General features: G+C 32.9%; 1 protein-coding gene across 5 annotated transcripts in view; it reads left to right on the forward strand.

Annotated features, from left to right (window-relative positions):
* The window catches only part of Rme-8 (receptor mediated endocytosis 8), a 50,153-nt gene that overhangs the window by 21,388 nt on the left and 9,337 nt on the right, over positions 1 to 19,428 (forward strand). For all 5 annotated transcript variants that reach the window (XR_013882033.1, XR_013882034.1, XR_013882035.1 and 2 more), the window contains 23 exons: positions 1,456 to 1,582; positions 3,423 to 3,646; positions 3,991 to 4,092; positions 4,687 to 4,750; positions 4,939 to 5,010; positions 5,340 to 5,398; positions 5,802 to 5,894; positions 6,469 to 6,643; positions 6,916 to 6,995; positions 7,839 to 7,909; positions 9,973 to 10,043; positions 10,407 to 10,471; positions 10,783 to 10,870; positions 11,345 to 11,419; positions 12,040 to 12,162; positions 12,831 to 12,958; positions 13,456 to 13,666; positions 16,019 to 16,100; positions 16,764 to 16,861; positions 17,258 to 17,327; positions 17,575 to 17,752; positions 18,128 to 18,251; positions 19,100 to 19,222. Coding sequence is in view for 2 of the 5 variants with exons in the window: in XM_080170481.1 (XP_080026607.1) it covers positions 1,456 to 1,582; positions 3,423 to 3,646; positions 3,991 to 4,092; positions 4,687 to 4,750; positions 4,939 to 5,010; positions 5,340 to 5,398; positions 5,802 to 5,894; positions 6,469 to 6,643; positions 6,916 to 6,995; positions 7,839 to 7,909; positions 9,973 to 10,043; positions 10,407 to 10,471; positions 10,783 to 10,870; positions 11,345 to 11,419; positions 12,040 to 12,162; positions 12,831 to 12,958; positions 13,456 to 13,666; positions 16,019 to 16,100; positions 16,764 to 16,861; positions 17,258 to 17,327; positions 17,575 to 17,752; positions 18,128 to 18,251; positions 19,100 to 19,222 (2,503 nt within the window). In the remaining 3 variants the exon portion in view is untranslated. The remainder of the gene's footprint in view (positions 1 to 1,455; positions 1,583 to 3,422; positions 3,647 to 3,990; positions 4,093 to 4,686; positions 4,751 to 4,938; positions 5,011 to 5,339; positions 5,399 to 5,801; positions 5,895 to 6,468; positions 6,644 to 6,915; positions 6,996 to 7,838; positions 7,910 to 9,972; positions 10,044 to 10,406; positions 10,472 to 10,782; positions 10,871 to 11,344; positions 11,420 to 12,039; positions 12,163 to 12,830; positions 12,959 to 13,455; positions 13,667 to 16,018; positions 16,101 to 16,763; positions 16,862 to 17,257; positions 17,328 to 17,574; positions 17,753 to 18,127; positions 18,252 to 19,099; positions 19,223 to 19,428) is intronic.

Below are 19,428 nucleotides of genomic sequence, written 5' to 3' on the forward strand. Positions count from 1 at the left end.
ATGATAAATATAAAATATTTGTTGATATAATGCCAGAGAAATTTGTAATTAATTTAGGTTGCTAACATTTACATCATTTATTAGTCAGTTCGTTCATCAATTAGTAGGGTAGGGGATTGGTCCAGGGATAAGGGATGGGAAACGTAGGAAAATATTATTTCAGGCCTATTTCAAGCCTAGGCCTATTTCTAGCCTAATAAACCAGTTTTGGGATGGCGCAGTGCTTCGTATAAAACGCTAATAAAAAAGCTGTGTGTGTGTGTGTAGATAAAGTATAGAATCAAATTCAGGTAGCTAGTTTAAAGTAAAAAACATAACTTTTTTATAAACCTATATATTAATGGCTTTTGTTAAAATGAAGTTTTTTCTCTCCCAAAATTTTTTTATCTTTTACTTTGGTAATTTGAACTGTCAGAAAGCTATCGTTGGGTTTCCCTCAGACAGATTTTAGTTTGTATTGTTTGCATTTTTATTAATGAGTAAAAATTTTATTTGAAAATTTCATTGCTAATTAAAATTCAAAATAAATAAATTAATATGCACTTGGGTAACATTCTATCAAGTATTCTTTGGACTATTATGTAGTGATATATTTGTACTGTGTTGTATTGTGTATTGTACATATATTAGGGTTAAAGTGTTGTATCAATTCCGTATTAAATTTTTAAAATTCAAAATACAACATCTAATTTATAAACTACCAAATGAAAATTCGTAGCTACCTCCTTTCCAAAAAATAATCCCGTTATTTTTGTTTTTTCTATAAGGCCCTTTTTTAATGTTTAACTCTAAGCAGATTTAATAATTAAGCTAATGTGATCTAACACCATTTATATTTATTTTTTAGTAGCAGACGAAATCATTATATTTTCTAGAATTGTCTGCTTTTAAAATTTTCGCCAATTGGTGATTGGTTGTTAAAAACAGGCCGATTCTTATTGGTTTAGAGCTATAGCTACTTGGGAGCGTCCGCCAGTTTGATAGTAATTTGTAATAGTTGCAATATCCCTTTAGAATCTAGGCCGGGACCTAATTAATGGCCAGGTTTCCTATCCCTTATCCCTGGATTGGTCAAAGGGGGTGGATGGGGGAGATCGTTATGTTAGCCAGCTACCTGTTTCCCTTTTATTGAAGTACATGATAATTCTGGAATAACATAAGCTCAATAATGTTTAGGAAGGCTTGCAATATTACTAAATAAGAGTATAATTTAACGCACGTTTTCTCTAGCCGCGTGCTTCATGCACGTTATGTATTCCCAACAATTCAAGATTATTTTTAGGCATGGCTTTGCCGGTTCTAATGACATAAAAAACCTATGCTGTTTGGCTATGTAGTCACTTAAAGAGTTGTTTCCCTTAGTAAATTCTACTTCATCCAAATATTGGATTAAAAAGGTCATGTTTGCCTTAAATCTATATTTCTTATTCCTAAATATATTATTTTTTAATTTAGAATTCTAGAAGATAATCCGAAACTGTCAACATTATACACAACTGGAGTTTTCTTCTTTATCCTGATGTACACTGGTTCTAATCTTCTACCTATTGGCAGATTTTTAGCTCTTACACATGACAAACAGGTAGGTACATTTTTAATGGATGTAGAATATACGTGGATATTATGACAGGGGAAAAATTGTCGTCAATTTAGCTTGCAATATGGAACTAGTTTATTGGTCAGATCGTTCATCCAGTAGGAGGGGATAAATAAAAAGGGGATTCGTTATTTTAATAAAGTTAGAGTATAGAGGGGTCGATGGTATATGAGTATATAGAACTATGGCAAAGACCTACAAACACATTCATATAGCTCGAGAAATTTGACAGCTTGGACCCAAGAATAGCCGAGTTTTATACAGGATTTTTCATTTTTAGAAACAATGCCCTAACTATAAAATTAAACATGTATTTGTGTTGTTTATCCTAAATAAATAATGAATATATCTTAAAATTAATGAAGTAAACAAAACAATTTGAGTGTTGTCAAAAAATAATAAAAACCGTAAAAATCTGGACTTTCTGTAAGATATTTTCACTGCATGCTGCTTACAAATACAATCATTTCGGAAAGTAGATTTCATTACCAATTTTTAATTATAGCAATATTAAGGTTCAAATTAAAAGCAATATAGGTTTAATTTATTTTTAAAATAACTTTCTTTTTGAGGGGGTTTTTAAATCTGTATCTTAGTACTAGATAGATAACTTTCTTCCTTTCCCCTTTCCTAAATAATTTAACTGTCCGTAGCAATTTGAACTGAACCAGTGCACATGTCTTTTTATATGTTGTATTTAGTGGCGAAGCTACTCTATAAATCACTTTGTCTATCCATCAGTTAGTCCGGATTTTTTTCAATTAATTTGTAAGTAAAATTATTCTCTATTTGCCTTTTATAAAAAGATTTTACATCCTAATAAATATATGTAAATTATTTCAAATTGTAGCTCTTTTAAAACACTTACTCTGCTTTTACAACAGCAACCAAATGCATGTTGTTTTAAATTCCTAAAAATCATAAAAATCTGTAAATTGCTATATGCATTTTAAATATTTTTTTTCTATAAATTAACTGATTTTTGAAAGACATATTTGTTAAGTGTTGCTAAACTTGATATCATCATCCTTTTCAGAATGTACTATAGTATTTGAATAAAAAATGTATTATTATTTTTTGTCAAAACTTTTAAAGCTAACTTTTTAATAATTCCGTTTAAATTCTATTAAATTCACTGATAATTATCATATAATAATTTATTGCTTATTTTCAAGGTCTTGCTATTCTAATTATATATACATTATTATGTTTAATAAGAAAATTCCGACATTCATCTCAGTTTATTTTTTTAAAAAAAATTTGCTATCTTTGAATTATATATTCAAATAAAATAACACAGTACAAATAATAATAAAACAGGGTTTGCTTACAAAACACAAACAAACAAATGGAAACACTTTTGATAGCATTGATTTTAAATGATAAATATGCTCTAAATTTTTACAAAAACTAGGCAAAACATTTATTTTTTGTCGTTGATAACAATATCTTATTCTTATACTCTTATTTACAAATATTTTTACACTGAAATCTTTTGATTTAATTGTTTTAACTCTTGTACATTAGGTCATGTGACTTTAATTAATAATAAAGGTCCCCCAAATCCTTTTACCAAAATGTATGGTGGTTTTGATTAATTAGTAAAGTTCCTTCAAACCTTATTCCAATGACAGCTTATGAGCTTTCTAGCAGCTAAGTGAGAAAGCAAAATTTCTATCGATAAACAACCTTCTGCAACACCATAGGTCTTTGAATAGGGAAAATGGTTTCATAGCTATTTATCACTCTATATATATTACTTTAATGTTATTTTATTCCGCTGCAAGTTTCTCTTTTGCAATTATATTACACTATTTCTGAATAGGCTTTCCGAAGTGAGAAAGAGACCAGCAGCGATCTAATGCAGCGCAGCGTCCTCGGCCAACTACTTCCAGAGGCCATGGTGGCCTATCTGAACAACCACGGGCCGGACAAGTTCGCTACCACCTTCCTGGGCGAGTATGACACGCCCGAGGCGATATGGTCGGGCGAGATGAGGTCTCTTATGATTCAGAAGATAGCTTATCATTTGGCAGATTTCACTCCCAGGTATAAACAGGGTCATTCTGCTTAATAACTTTTTGATATTGTTGGAAATTTGGATATTTTAGTGGTGTTAAACTTGTTATGTTACAACTAAAGGGAAGTGGATAAGAAGGGGGGGGGGGTGAATTTTGTGGATGTTACCTCCACCATCCCAAGAAAAATCAACCCTAAAAAAAGTATCCCCCCTCTATCCCAAAATGTATTATCTTTCTTTTTCTTTTAAAAATTAAGATTAAAAGTGTCGACTTCCTCTCTTTCCTTTAATTATCTTCAGTGGCCTCTTGTAGCCTAGTATGTGCCTCACTGCCTAACCCAGCCAAATTCGCTAATGATGAACTTTTTTTCAGATTACAGAGTAACAACCGCGCCATATACCAGTACTGTCCTATTCCAATAATTACCTATCCTTCATTAGAATATGAGCTTTTCTGTGATATCTACTATCTCAGGTAAGCTTTACATTTAAAGAAAAATAAACGTTGTTTTTTGTCTGTCTGTCCGTCCGAAACGCTATGAAAAAAATGTGATTTTCTCGACTGTTATTTAAATTAGACTGCTGGTTTTTTTGTGAAATTACGTCTTACCTAAGATCAGCATGTAAACAACTTACCTACTAAGTCCGTTAGTCTGTCAATCATACTACAAAAGATAAAATTTATGTTTTGAAAGATTTTGATTTCTACTACTAAATAATCATATATTTATCCTTTTCTTTTGTATGACTACTGAACATAATTAATAACTAAATTGTTCTTCCATCCGTGATTTCTTTTTACTTCGATACTTATGGATGTTGTCATCCTTGTTTCTTAAATTGATAGTTTCGTTAAACTTGTCAAGCAAAAAAACCTAAAAATCGGTTTTTTTTTATAGAATAACAACCAATACATATATAATTTTTTTTTCATTTGTCAATATGACAAACATATTCTTATGAACGAATATAAGTTATTCCCAAGTTTTTTTTCGACTTATTCAAGCTTTAACCTGAATAACATTTCATTTTGTTATGCCATCAATGACTACAAATTTTTATATTTTAGAAATCTATGTAATTCCACTAAATTTCCATCCTGGCCAATTTCTGATCCAGTTAAACTACTAAAGGTAACTTTCTCTTGAATGTGATTTTTTGCCGTAACTGAAAAGAAGAAAATTAATTGCAAAATATTATTGAGACCCAAAAGGAAATGGTAAACTGTAAAAATACTGTTGCTGTCTGTTATGTGGACTCCCGTATATACTTAGCGCTCTAACTATTGAGCTAAGTAACTTTTGCAATATTATATTTCTAGGAGGTACTAGGAGCTTGGAGAATAGAGGTCGATAAGAAACCAGCTACTATGTCGGTCGACGATGCTTATAAGGTAAGTGTCAAAATATTGAAAATAAATTTAATGAAGACAAATGTCCACAACTATTTAGTGCCGTGGAAAAAATAAACAACTTTTTAAAGAGGGGGCGGGGGGATGCTCTGTGCCGGAAGCTCGTAAACCGTGAGCAACTTTACATTAAAGAACTTAACTACATATATTGATTGTAGGTCCTAGATTTGACCCCTGGGGTGCACCTTAACTACATATATTTATTTTAGGTTCTAGATTTGACTCCTGTTGTGCACATTAACTACATACATTTATTTTAGGTCCTAGATTTGACTTCTGTTGTGCACATTAACTACATACATTTATTTTAGGTCCTAGATTTGACCCCTGGGGTGCACCACGAAGATAATGTTGTCAGAAAAGCTTACTTTAGGAACATTTTATTTTATAATAACTCTTATTTTACTATGTAACTGATTATTAAAGATAGAATATTTAAAATCTATAAACTATACTATTGAGCTCCAAAGATCTCTAAATGGTACCTTATTTTCCTTTAAAGGCTAACCTTTCTCTTAAAAAGAAAGAGATTAGTCCAAAAGGTAAATGAAATTATACAACTTTTTATTTGTATCCCCTTTATTAAATTGTTGGCATTTTTGTTTCACAAGTTTACAAAAAAATACCTAAATAATGAATAAATGCTTCTCGCATTTTCCATACAAAAGAAAACAATAATGATGCCAGGACAAAGAAAAACATGTAGAATGTTGTTGCATTGAATATAAAATAATTGAAATAGTTTTGGTAAAATAATAAAATGATTGTAACTGCAGACTAGCTCAAAAGTACCATCCAGATAAGAATCCAACTGGCAGAGAAAGATTTGAAGCTATCAACACTGCATACGAATACTTATGCTCTAGGTAAAGTATATCTATTAACAGCATTGTGAATCTCGATGTTAATATATAAAAAAAATAATAAAGGGGACTATGCACGAATGAGAACAAGTGATTTAAGCACTTTCCCGTAGTGAACCTGAATATGTTTTAGTGATATTGTTATTTCGACTTAAAAAATTAAGTTCAAAGTTCAAAAGACAGAATAAAATAACACAGCAAAAGTATATTAATTAAACTGTTTACGAAAGAAACAAGTTACAACCAATTTTTCTAAACATACATTTTTCATCGTAATCATATACTTTTGTGTCAAAGCTTTTAAAGCAACAGTTTGAACTCAACAAAACAGTCGATAACATTTCATCAAAAAAGCTTATTTCAATTTTTATTCATACTAAACCTTGGTGAAACTTAATTTTTAAAGTCTATATAACTATATGAACCAAAAAGCTAGTATATTCACCAAGAATTACTCAGGCTCACTACTGGAAGGTGCATCATAGTCCCATTTTGAAGAATATTTTAAAACTTTAAAATCTTTTGAAGTAGACTTTCACATTTAAAAGGGATGCATTTATAACCAAAACTGTTATAGGTCTGCTCGAATGGGTTCAGGACCTGACCCCAACAACATAGTGTTGATCCTGCGGACCCAGAGCATCCTGTTTGACCGGTACAGCGAGGAGCTGCAGCCCTACAAGTATGCCGGCTATCCTATGCTCATCAAGACCATCAAATTTGAGAGCGAGGACTCGGAGCTATTTTCAAAGGTAAGTTTAATTTTGTGAATTTTGATTTATATGTTTTATAAACTTTAGTATTTTGGTGTACTTCATATTATAAGATTTTTTGGTCCTAAGACAAACGCAGGAGTGACAAACGTTGTCGGAGTGGACAAATGTATGAGTGGATACTTAACCCAACCTAATCTATTTTAGATATCTTAAAAATAAGTTAGGTTAAGTGTCTACTCCTGCGTTTGTCCCAGAACCAGATTTTCTGTATGCTTTGAAATAGATATTTTAATTATATATTTTTTTAGACTGCCCCTCTACTTGCAGCAGCTAGTGAGTGTGCTTACCATACAGTCAGATGTTCTGCTCTTAATGCGGAAGAATTAAGGTGGCAAATTTTTTTTAACATCATGCTTATTTTTTTAAAACTTCAATGGCTGGAGGAAGAGTTATTTATTGCAGCGTATTATAGACAGCTTTACGTGGATTTTAAAATAAGATTATGACATTAGTGATGAGGGGCTGAAGGTCCGGGCTAAGAAAAATAGTATTAAATTTATGATTTTTATCTTAATATTCGTGAAAATTGTCTGTAATATGATTCTATCCATGATTTTTCAGTATGGCTGAGAACCGGTTCTAATCCAGTGGATATAAATCGTTTTCTAAGCCATACTAGAAAAAAAATACTAATATGTGTTGTTGACTACAAAATGGTGTTTGATGTTTAAAAAATTAGGGCTGGCAATCCGAATCTGTGATCCGGAATCCGCCCAATTTTTGGTCAATTTTGGAATCCGAATCCGGAATCCGTTTTTCAATAGCGGATTTGGATTCTTAATTGGTAGGCTAAAATTAGCGTCCTGAGTTTTTTTTCTTTCAACTCCCGCTTTTTGAAGGAAAAATTATCATCATTACATGTAAAATTTTTAAAAATCTGATTCGATTTTCGGAAGTGAATTATAGAGAACACCAAGAACATTAATTTTTAGGACATATGTAGCACTTAATTTAAAAAAAAAAATTTAAAAAGCCTTTTAAAATATTGCTAGAATCCGGAATTCGCGGGAATCCGCCATTGTTTTGACGGATTCTTGTAAGAATCCGAATCCGGACCAAAAATTTGATGGATTGCCATCCCTAGAAAAAAATACTTAGTTTCACATCCGACACTATCAAACACTTCAATCAAGTCTAAAACACTCAAACTAAATGCTTAAAATATATTTAGGAGAGAGCAAGGTTTGGAGGCTTTATACAATGCATTTGAAAGATGTGTTTCTGTTCTTTCTGCCAGTAGCCAGGAAATTTTTATATCTTAATTACATACCTAAGTATTACCTATATTGTAGTGTAGCTTCGATCAATATTGTAGCGGAAGCTTTAACAGATAAACAATCCTATTTTATAAACGGGGGGGGGGGGGGGGTTAATGCAACCATCTCGTAATCAGTGAGCAAATGGCACTTAGACTTCGAATTTTGATCTGGAATTTTGCATGAGTAATCCTTGGTAGGTCTATTTTCCCTACATTGAACAAAAAGTTAGAAAAGTAACGGTTAACGGCTGGCGGCTCAGCCTAACGAAACCTATCTCCACATAATACTCTTTGCCACTCCAGAACGCTATCAAACGGTTCTAGACGGTAGCAGTTGGTACTAGAAGTAAGTTTTAAAAATGGTTATTGCTATCATTTAACATGAATTAAACCAAAAGTATGTTTTAAAAAGTTGATTCCTACGTAATTGATGATGGATTTACCCTAAAAGTAGGCAAAAACGGCTAAACAGCTGAGCGGCCAGCGGTTACTTATCAAACTTTTTGTTCGATTTGGGGAAAATAGACCTACCAAGGATTACTCATGCAAAATTTCAGATCGAAAATCTAATTCTAAGTACCATTTATACATTGATTACGAGATGGTTGCATTAACCCCCCCCCCCCTTACTTGTTGTTCTCTTAGCATCTAGGGACTCTATTCAAAGTGATATAAAAGGGAAGTAAAATAGCCTTAAACCCTACTCAAACTTATTTATGAAAATAGAATAGCCCAAAACCTTCTCAGGACCTTAAAGACATTTAGGTTCAGGAATTGGCAAGATCCTTCGCTACAGAAAAGAAAAAGCTTGCTACTCTACAGCATGACCCTCGAAAAAGTATTTTTAAGCATCTGCAGCCCTTATTTCTCAATGAATTATTAAAAAATGCATATGTCCTTGTTCTCCATAGTATTCCACGTAAGTAGATATAAAAATATTTTTTTTACCTCCATTAACACCGGAGATTTTTAGAGCTAAAGTTTTGAAAAAGTGACTGAGAAAAAGAATTTTTTTTTGTTTCTCTTATTTTTTGGATGGTTATATTATGTTTTTCTGGCAATTGAATAATGAGACACAAAGAAAAACAAGTTAACTAAATATTTCTTTTTTATACCACCAAAAAATATAAATTTTTAATGGCAAAAAATACTACTGAATGAAATGATTATTTGCAAATTTTAGGTTATTTATTAACCCTTATTTATAGAAAAGGATTAATTATGACAGTTGCTCCGCCTACTTTTCTGACATCTCAATTATTTAATAAGGGGTAAATTAAGCTTTTTAGACTAAAAAATCATTATGTTTTATTTTTATTTTCTTTATAACTTTTTTGTTATTAAAGTTAGGATTGTGAAACAAAAACAATTTTCCTGCTATTTTCATAGAGATTTATTTGGTTTTTTAATCTTAAACAATTTTGCCTAATAAGTAAGTTTTTCAAAATATCATTAAACTAAAAAGACTCAAAAAATATGTGTACAAAAATGCTTTTTACTCAAAAACTAAATTTTTTATTTCATTTTTGTATAAAGTTTCTGCTAGTAACAAAAATAAAAGGATTTCTAGCTTAATTTTGCTAAAAAAGTCGTATCATGTTAAAAGTTACTTTTTCCTCAGTCACTTTTTCAAAACTTTAGCACTAAAAATCTACGGTGTTAATGGAGGTAAAAAAAATATTTTTATATCTACTTACGTGGAATACTATAGAGAACAAGAACATATGCATTTTTTAATAATTCATTGAGAAATAAGGGCTGCAGATGCTTAAAAATACTTTTTCGAGGGTCATGCTGTATATGATTGGATAAGGTATCTTGACTGTCCGTTGTGTTCTCTATAACCACTGAACCAATTAATTTTTAATTTCTCAAAGTTTTTTTTTTAGTAGCTGCTTTAACTTTATACCATGGCCCAACACAAGTACGTCCACCCTTTCTATTTTTTTTTTTGGAGGGGGGGGGGTAATCTGCACTCTTTCAACACCCCCCCCCCTCCTCTTGGACGTCCCAGGCCAATCAAGATATAAATAATTTTTGTACGAATAGGAGAACGATGTAGCGGTTGATGTATGCACACACATTATTAGATGCTACTCGGTAGCGGCTCAATTCCCGGTAAGCTGTTGTTTCATAGATAGAAAGATAGACAGAAAAAAAAACCGGACAGATAGACAGAAAACTAAAATAGACGGAAATAGGAGACAATAATAAGATAGACAGTTAAGAGAAAGGATCAGTCGGACCAACATATATGATAGACACACGTTCAATCAGAAAAGACAACCAATCAAATTGATAAATAAGCAAAAATATAAATATCTAAAATACAAAAAATAGGTGGATTTTCACTGAAAACTGAATAAAACTTTGACAGAACAATTTTTACAACCATATTATCCTTAGACAAATCAATTTTGCCCGACAAATCCGTGCCACCAGCCAGACAAACATGTTAAAAAACATACAATATTTCTTCAGGCATGTAGAGATAGGTTGATAGAAATGCCAGAGTTAGTCAAGAGTGTCTGCAGAGTTTTATACTACAGGAATAAATACAAATTGAAATTCGAAAAAAATTGATTTAAAATCTTTTCAAAGACTATCTAATATAATATTTTTAGTAGCGAAGCTACTCTATAATTCACTTTGTCTCTCCGTTCGTCATTCTATACCGCTATGGTGGAAACGTTACTTTCTCGGCTCCTATTCAAGATAGACAGCTGAAACTTTCAGGCCAACGAATAAGATAACGTTAATACAAAACTTTGGGGACTAGTGCAATAAACAGTCCAATGTCCCCTCCCTCCCTGGGTTACATCCCTAAAAGAATAATATTTCAAGTATTTATTGTCTGCAGACAATTGACCAAACTTGGCATAGCTGGTGTTGACTGCATCTCAAGTCTGGCCAACGATTCTATTCTTCAAATGCATTTACTTCAGGTAAATTATTATAGATTATCTACAACATATTTATCTATCTATGCTACAAAATATTAGAATGTTAGTTACAATTTTAATAGATATTAATTAAACATCCCATAGAAAAATGAGGCAAAGGAAAGTCAAAGTTAAAAAAAAATTAAATGAATGCTTGGATGCTTTTCCTTAATCAATCACTAAAACCTTCCTACCACACTCAATTTTAAAAAGTAAGGAGGGGTGAGTTAGCTTTTCCCTATGCTTAAACCACTATAAACTAACCTAACCTAACTTTACCTCGAGTAACAAACGAACAAACGAAAAACTCCCACCACAACCATTTTTTTCAATTGTGTTATCGAACGCTTTACTTGAATCTAAAATACACAAATTGGTGTTAAAAAAATTCAAAAGCCTTTCTAGTACCTAAAAGTTTTCAGTTAAACTATCATTGTTTTCATTTATATTTGAGAAATTACATAATTTTTGTTTTAGGCTGGTGTATTATGGCATTTACTGTTGACTTTGTTTGAATATGATCACACTCTTGAAGAAGGCGGCGTTGAACAGGTAAAAGAGCATTACAGACAAACCATTCTTTCCACCAATATTGTACATCTTGTGATATAGCATCATGATGTACAAATTAAAACGCGTTAGGTATGACGTAAAAAGAATGGTTTGATTGTTTAACACAAAACATCTAAATGAATGATTTGTCTTTTGAATGTGAACAACAATTCAATTGTGTGTTCTCTTTGTTTATGGAAGTTTAATATTAAGAATATAAATATTATTATGGTTCTCCCCGCAGAGATTCTAAAAAGAATAGCTTAAAGCCATCCCAAAACTTAAATAAAATAGACTTAAACTATCACGTGTGACCTGTACGAAGTTTATCTCAAATAGAGAACCTGATAGGTTCAGCTGTGATTTGAGATCTTAGCTGGATCTTTAAATCATTTTAGTGGTGAGCCAGATCGGGGTGAGCCGAATTTCAGCCAATCACAGCGCGGCATTTTATAAGATGCTGTGCTCTCATTGGTGGAAAGTTGGCTCACCCCGATCTGGCTCACCACTAAAATGATTTAAAGATCCAGCTCTAAATTTCAGACAAACCCCTTTACTACTTTATATAATAGAAGAATGTGCTCAAATATTAACACCCTCACAATGTTTCTGTATTTAAGGAGGAAGGAACCAACAAGCAGGCAGAGTGCAACCGTCTGGCCATCCAGTCTGTGAGAGCTCTGGCAAGGTTGGGTGGATACCTACCTGAACCTGATATGACCCCGGATAATCCAATTGTAAAGGTTAGATTTGTCGACAATTATTTTCATAATTAAAAGATACTTTACAGGCAATTGTAGTAGTAGACCTAATTTTTCAAATTAAGTTTTGTCTCTATGGATGTATGTCAAAGAAAGTTAAATCATGGTTTTCATAGTTATTCTTTTTTTGAACTGTTTGATATTTTTTTTACTAAATCATTGAACTCCAAACAGTTGATACCATTATTAAAGTGACAGGATGTCTATCTCCTGTGTGTTTGAACTGATATGTTTTTTCTTAACGGTGAAGCCTTTTATGAGTCCAGACGAAAAATCGTAGAATAAAATATGCTCCGTTTAAAACTAAAATTGAAAGTGGAATGTCGCCTTCACCTTTATAAAGTGCCCATAGAGACCTCTAGAGGAGTAGCCAATTAATAAAATTCGGGTATAGTCCTTTCCACGACATCCCTCCATAAGGAGCGATTCTTCGTATTTTTCACAGTAGCTTTTCTCCTATTTCTAGCCCCTGCGGGGGGCTCTAACCCTGCGGGGCCAATTACCTAACCCTGTGGGGCAATCACCTAACTTAATATAACCTAACCTAACCTAAAATAACCTATAAAAAGCCATTTTAAAAATACGACTAATCGCTCCTTATGGAGGGATGTCGTGGAAAGGACTATACCCTAAAATTCTGTTAATTTTAGGAAGCTCTGAATGCCATGTTGTCTCCATACATATCCAAACAATTGCACAAAGATATTCCGCATGAAACTTTGAAGATTATCAACTCAAATTCAGAGAACCCTTATCTTGTGTGGAACAATGGTACCAGGTAAGTTTTTAAGTTTCTAATCACGTAACCTTCCCTGAGATGCTCCAAGTTTGTAAGGAGGGAGATTTGTAGGCTTTGTGAGTCTTTGTAGGCTTTGTGAGTCTTTGTAAATGTTTCGTAACTTATTAATATACTAGCGACTTCGCCCGTAGTCTCTAGGGGCTTCGCCCTATGAGGTAAGGTTTTAAAAATAGGCTCTGCTACAGGCTGACGCCTTGATGCCTAGCAAAAAAGAAGAAAAAGGGGGTTAAAGGTGTCCCATCCCCCAGAAAATAGCTTAAAACCACAACAGGACCAATATACCCTAAAGAGTAGAATCCGATCGGTTCTGTGGTTATCGAGATCTTAAGCTTCAGACGGACAGACATTAAGCTACTTTGTACTATAGATTATTATTAATTCATTGTAACTCTGACTTTTTTGAGACGCTTGATAGTCAATTGATGGTTCTTACTGATTTTTTACGCTTATTTGATTTCAATAATAATCAATTTTAGGAGCGAGTTGACCCAATTCTTGGAAGAGCAGCGTGATTCTGCCGTGCGGCGGGGCGAGTCTGACCCCGCCTTCGGGGCGGAGTTCAAGTACTCTGCGCACACTGGGGAGCTGGTGGTCGGCACTGTGTACCTCCGTATCTACAACAGCAACCCAACCTTCCCTCTGGAGGATCCAAAGTCGTTTGTTGTTGACTTACTACAATTTTTACAGGTAAAAACTTCGAGGATTTTTTTTCTTCAAAGTTTTCAATGTCCATTGCTCAATAGTATGATTCAATAACGTATTCTTATTCGTTGGTTTAAAAGCTTTGGGGACTTTTATTGAATTTTGATTTTTTGGTTCGTTAAGTTGAAAGTCTAAACGTTTCAACAACTAATTGTAATTTATTGAAGGGGTAATTTAAATAACATGAATTTTTAAATCTATACCATATAAATTTGCTGATACCTTGAAGTTGTTACGGACTCAAAACTAGACCTTTTAGTGAAAACTAGACCTCTCTACAATGAAAATTCGCCTCGACATTTCAATTTCAAGCTTTTTATCAAAAACTTCATATTTTTATGATTCTAACAAAGAAATAATTAAAGAACTGCCTTCCTAAAATAATAGAACAGAGATCAAATATGAATCAATTATAAAAAGTAGACAAAACAGCCATTGCTGCCGAATAATTCCGAAAAGAGTCTAAAAACATTTATATTTAAACTGACAATTTGTGTAAGAAATTAAACTAAAACATTAGCTATTAGTCTTATTAGAAGAGAAAAGATGAAAAACTCTAAAAAATCTACATTTAAAGACATAAAATAGGAAAAAATGTTTTTAATAAATTTCATGTCTGGTAGTGCGAATGGGGCGCTTGTCCAATATTATGGTATGGAGATCGCTCTTCTATGAGTACTTCTTAAAATCCTACTTTTACTGCAATACACATAGACATTCTCATCGTCGGTTCGTCAGTGTAGAATGCTTTTCCTTTTATTCCCACAAGTATAATACGAATTTGGTTGAACCCGTGGTAGCTCAACAAATACCCACGCGAAGTATTATATTGCTTTAATCTAAGAATAAATGGCTGGTTAAGATGTTCGATCTATATCATATAAGTATATTAAGAACTTAAGAAGGAAGATGGTTTTATAAAGTGTATTTACATTACAAGTGAATCAGTTAAGTATGAAAATATTTACAGGATAAGTGATAATAAACATAAGTAGTGTAGGACAGAAAATGCCCTAAGTCCCAAGCATTAAATTGTGCATAGTGTTAGATCTCTAACATAAGACCTAGGCACAATTCATGCTAAGTACTGAGGGACCTAAATTTAAACTACAATGCATGCCAAAACAACTAAGTCATTACCTTTAAGCCAGAAGAACTTGATGGTTCGAGAGTCAATGAATAACTGAGATATTTTAAGAAGTGCAAGCTATAACAACAACTATTTATCAGGATCTAAGCCCTTGTCTGTTTAATAAAGTGTTTGTATGTTAAACTTGTGACGTAAATGAAGCTATGGTTGTAGGCATACATACTAGTACAGGATGGTTACATGGTTACTTTAACAATAGATATAATGTTTTTATAAGCATATAACAATATTCAATCACATACAGATTACCATGATTAGGCTAGTATTACCCATATAAGGTATTATATTGGTAAGAATAGACTAATAAATTCATAAAAACATATAAAAAGTGCCTAAGGGCTAGCCAGAGTAATTGTATCTTGTGCCTGAGTTACGTGCGATAATTACCATGGCTTGTCAATCATTATTTAGATCAGAGTTTTATATGGTTTAAAATTTATAGAGAATATAAGTAAGTGGACTAGATGCGAAGCATTTCTGTAAAAGTCGTGTTCGTACGTTCAAAGAATTTTGAAATTTGCAGGTCGCATCTCCATGTCTCAACAGACATTGTCGCCAATAAAGAGACAATTTATTTAAATAAAAAATTATATGAAGGTAAAAAAATATTTATTACTCTTCTTCTCATATTCCTGGTGATTTAATATTTAATTTCAATGTTTATAAACAAGCAGACAGAAAAAAATTGATGTTTTGCTTTATATCTTGTGTAAGGATTTCTTAATTGGGAAAGAAAAGGTGAAAATATAAAATGCATTTGACGAGGTAGCAATACATTTTTTCTTAGAATTAATTATAGGGCTAAAATCTACAAACAATGCATAATCTATTTTAACTCTCAGCGCATTAAAAAGCGATTTAGACCTTCATTTGGGCCACTCCATTGTCTAATCCCTTTTTATAACTGAAATAAAAGTGTCCTTGTAATGCAGTGAATTGTGTTTTAGACAAATGGATATATGATAAACGTGGATATTGTGGCAGGGGAAAAAATTGTAGTCAATTTAGGCTGCTAAAATGTAAATCATTTGTTAGTCAGTTCGCCTATTCAGAAGGAGGGGATGGAGTGTAGCCAGTAGGGGTGAATGAGGGGGGTTCGTTATTTTAGCCAGCTACAATTTTCACTTTTATTAGAGTACATGACAATCTGGTGTAACATCCAAGTAATAATAAATCCATTATTTTAGACAAAAGCCGAAGCAATGACGTCACAAAGTATATTCCCTACAGAGGACACAAAGCATGGACAGATGGCTCTGGAATCATTAGGTGAATTAGTTTTCCAGTATTACTTTTAGATAGGGTTGGGCCGGATACTTTTTTGGCCGGATACCGGATACTGGATATCCGGCTGATTGCTAATGCCGGATATCCGGTTCCGGCCGGATATCTGGCCCACGTTCGATATCCGGCAAAATACCGGATATCCGGCCGGATAACCGGATACCCGGCGTCAAAAATCAGCCGGATATCATGTAACCGGATAGTTTTAATATCCGGTATCCGGCCGGATATTGAAAATGACCGGATATCCGGCCCAACCCTACTTCAAAACCGATTAATATCCGTTGGATTTTAACCGGTTCTCTACTAAAAATTTACGTATAGCATCGTATTACAGACAATTTTACACTTTATAGATATAATAATTATAAAATTAATACCCATATTTTAGCCTGGGCGTATCGGGTCAAATCAAAATGAACTCTTACAATATCATTTTAATATCCGCGAAAATCTTGGATAAATTTGGAGACGAAAAGAACATTTTCAGGGCTGTTTTCGTTGAAAATACCTCTACTATTTTTTTACACTTTTTGGTTATATCTTGACTTTAAAACGACAAAAAAAAAATTATAATTTTTATTTTCGTATCCACGGACAACGCAAAAAAAAATTTTGGTCGAATTTGTAAGATATTTATTTTTCTAGCGAATGTTATTCGGAACACAACTGGTTTGGAGCTCCAGCTGATTGGTCACTACAAAGCCCTCTTCTCTCTCCTAGACTCTCCTTATCCAAGTGTACAGGTAAACATATAAAAGGACATACGGACAGACAGGAATTTAAATTATAGAGTATTTTCGCTACTAATGAAACATATTTCTATTGATTCCAATTCTTTGTTTTTTAAAGGCAAGGCTTTCTTTATTTAAGATCAGTTCGTCGGTCCATCCGACCCTAATAAAAAAAAGCCTTAATCAAATATTTAGACATAATAGAATGGTCCTATTAACTTCAAACAAACCTTACAGTAAAATCTGGTATAATCTTGAAAGCTTAGGTTTCCGCAAAGGTTTCCAGAAACAAGTTGATTTATAGATTATTTTTTAAAAAATGTAATATTAATTTTGTTAAATCGTTGGAGAATATATTATTTATCACGTCTCAAAATGTTATAATGATAAATAAAATATTATTTTTAGGAGACTTCCTTGTCAGTGATCAGCGCATCTACTGGAAATTCCGACTGTGTTAGTGATATTGCAAGCACAGGTAAAACAATCGATACCTATAATATTATGTGGATGTTGCACCAGATTCATATGTACTCAAATAAAGTGAAACTTATAGCTGGCTAGAATAACGATCTCCTCTTCCACCCCTTTTCCCAATCCCCTCCCCTACTTTTGAATAAACGAACTGACTAATACTTATTAGTAAGCTAAATTGACGACAAAATATATCCTAATCTTTTTTTAAAGATTTTGGGTTCAAAACTTTTATACAATTAAATGTTCAGGTGTTGTATCCCGCCTGTTGCTTGGACTGAAAGGAATGCCCCAGGAGTGCAGCATACAGCTACTGGACACTCTTTACTCTCTCTTCAGCAATACTAAGCTTGTGAAGGAAGCACATGACAAGGGCGCCGTCATCTATCTGCTTGGACTCTTCTGCAATTCTGAAATTGCAAATATTAGGTATTATTCTTTATTTGGTAGCTAAAGGGATCTATAGTATAGATGTATATATAGATAACTACCTCCCCCCCCCCCCCTTTTTCAATGACCTTTTTTGTGTGCTAGCAAATTGTTTTCTGTTACTTGGCTGTGTGAATGCTTATTCCTATTACAACAGGGTAGAATGGTATAAGTGAAGCATCTCTATAATTAATGTAAGTATGTCCTTAAACATTATTCTGTATTTAAGTGGTTTTGCAACTAATTTATCTACAATTCTGTTAACACTTATACATTTATATTCTGCTTATTCAGTTCTGACACTTGAAAAGTGTAAATGTTCGGTTTCAGAACTTTGCTTTTATGGATGTTGTCATCCTTGTTATTTTTTCATAGGGAGAAAACTGCAGAAGTGTTGAGTAAGATGGTGATGGACAAACTGGTTGGTCCCAAAGTTAGAATCACAATCAACAAGTTTCTTCCAATCATTTTTGTGGACGCCATGAAACAAAATCCAGAGGTGTATTATCATTTTTTCATACATTTGTTGCATCAAAAAGTTTTTTTTTCGTTTGAATAAGTTATGAATGTAACTTCTACAGTAAAACTAGGCTCTATTAATCGAAATGTATCATTACTTGATTGTTGCACCAGATTTTCATGTACTCTCATAAAGGGATACTTGCAGCTGGCCTAAATAACGATATCCCCAATCCACCCTCCCCTCCTACTGGATGCAAGAACTGACCAATAAATGAGATCCTTGTGAGCAACCTAAATTGACGACAAATTTTCTCCTGTCAATACATCCCCGTATTCTATTTCCATTGCTATATTGTCGCCATAACATGTATAATAAAATCATCTTTTAGCTCCTTTTAGTAAACCCCTTTAAAGTTGAAGTCTCAACATGTTTTTGCAAACTCTTTTTAGGGTTAATTTGATTTTTTCTCAGTTAAATATTTTCTAAAACGACAAAGCTTAGAATAGTGTATTTTTAAAAAAATAAATTGAAAAACCCTACTAACTTAAATACTTTCATACCATATAATTTCCCTTTTTTTACCAAAATGAAAGAAGCTTGTCACTTTTGCTGTTGTGTCTTTTTGCAATTATGAATCACTAAGCAGATGTAAATGCACAAGGCCTGGGGGCCACATACAAACATTTCTGATCATCTAGAAAAAAAACGAAGTAGCGGGTTTCGTCGTATTTTCACAGTAGCCTTTGATAGGTTATTTTAGGTCAGCTTAGGTAAATGTTAATGATTGCCCCGCAGGGTTAGAAATAGGAGCAAAACTACTGTGAAAAACTACTTCGTTTTCTTTCCAATATTCAATATTTGCTTTAAAGACTAATTATATTTAGGCATCTGTATCTATGCTTGATTCTGAACATGAGAATCCTGAGCTGATATGGAATAATGATACCAGACAGAGAGTGGCCAGAGTTGTAGCGGAGGAATGTAATAAACTTTATGCTAAACAAAAGGTAAGAAAATTTATCATTATAAAAGTTTTAGGATTTTTGTCCGTATGTCTTTACTAAAGGATCTCGCTAACCGCTAAACTGATATGGTTCTCCTTTACAATGTAAAAAAGTGTGTGTGTGTTTCATGTCCAGTGAAGTTTTGTAATTGATTTTGGGGAATGGGCGTTGCCGCTAGTAATAAGATATCTTATTTGATGTAGTTTGAA

This window comes from Acartia tonsa, chromosome 8, assembly GCF_053477335.1.
Source record: "Acartia tonsa isolate MP-2025a chromosome 8, ASM5347733v1, whole genome shotgun sequence".
NCBI classification, from domain to species: domain Eukaryota; kingdom Metazoa; phylum Arthropoda; class Copepoda; order Calanoida; family Acartiidae; genus Acartia; species Acartia tonsa.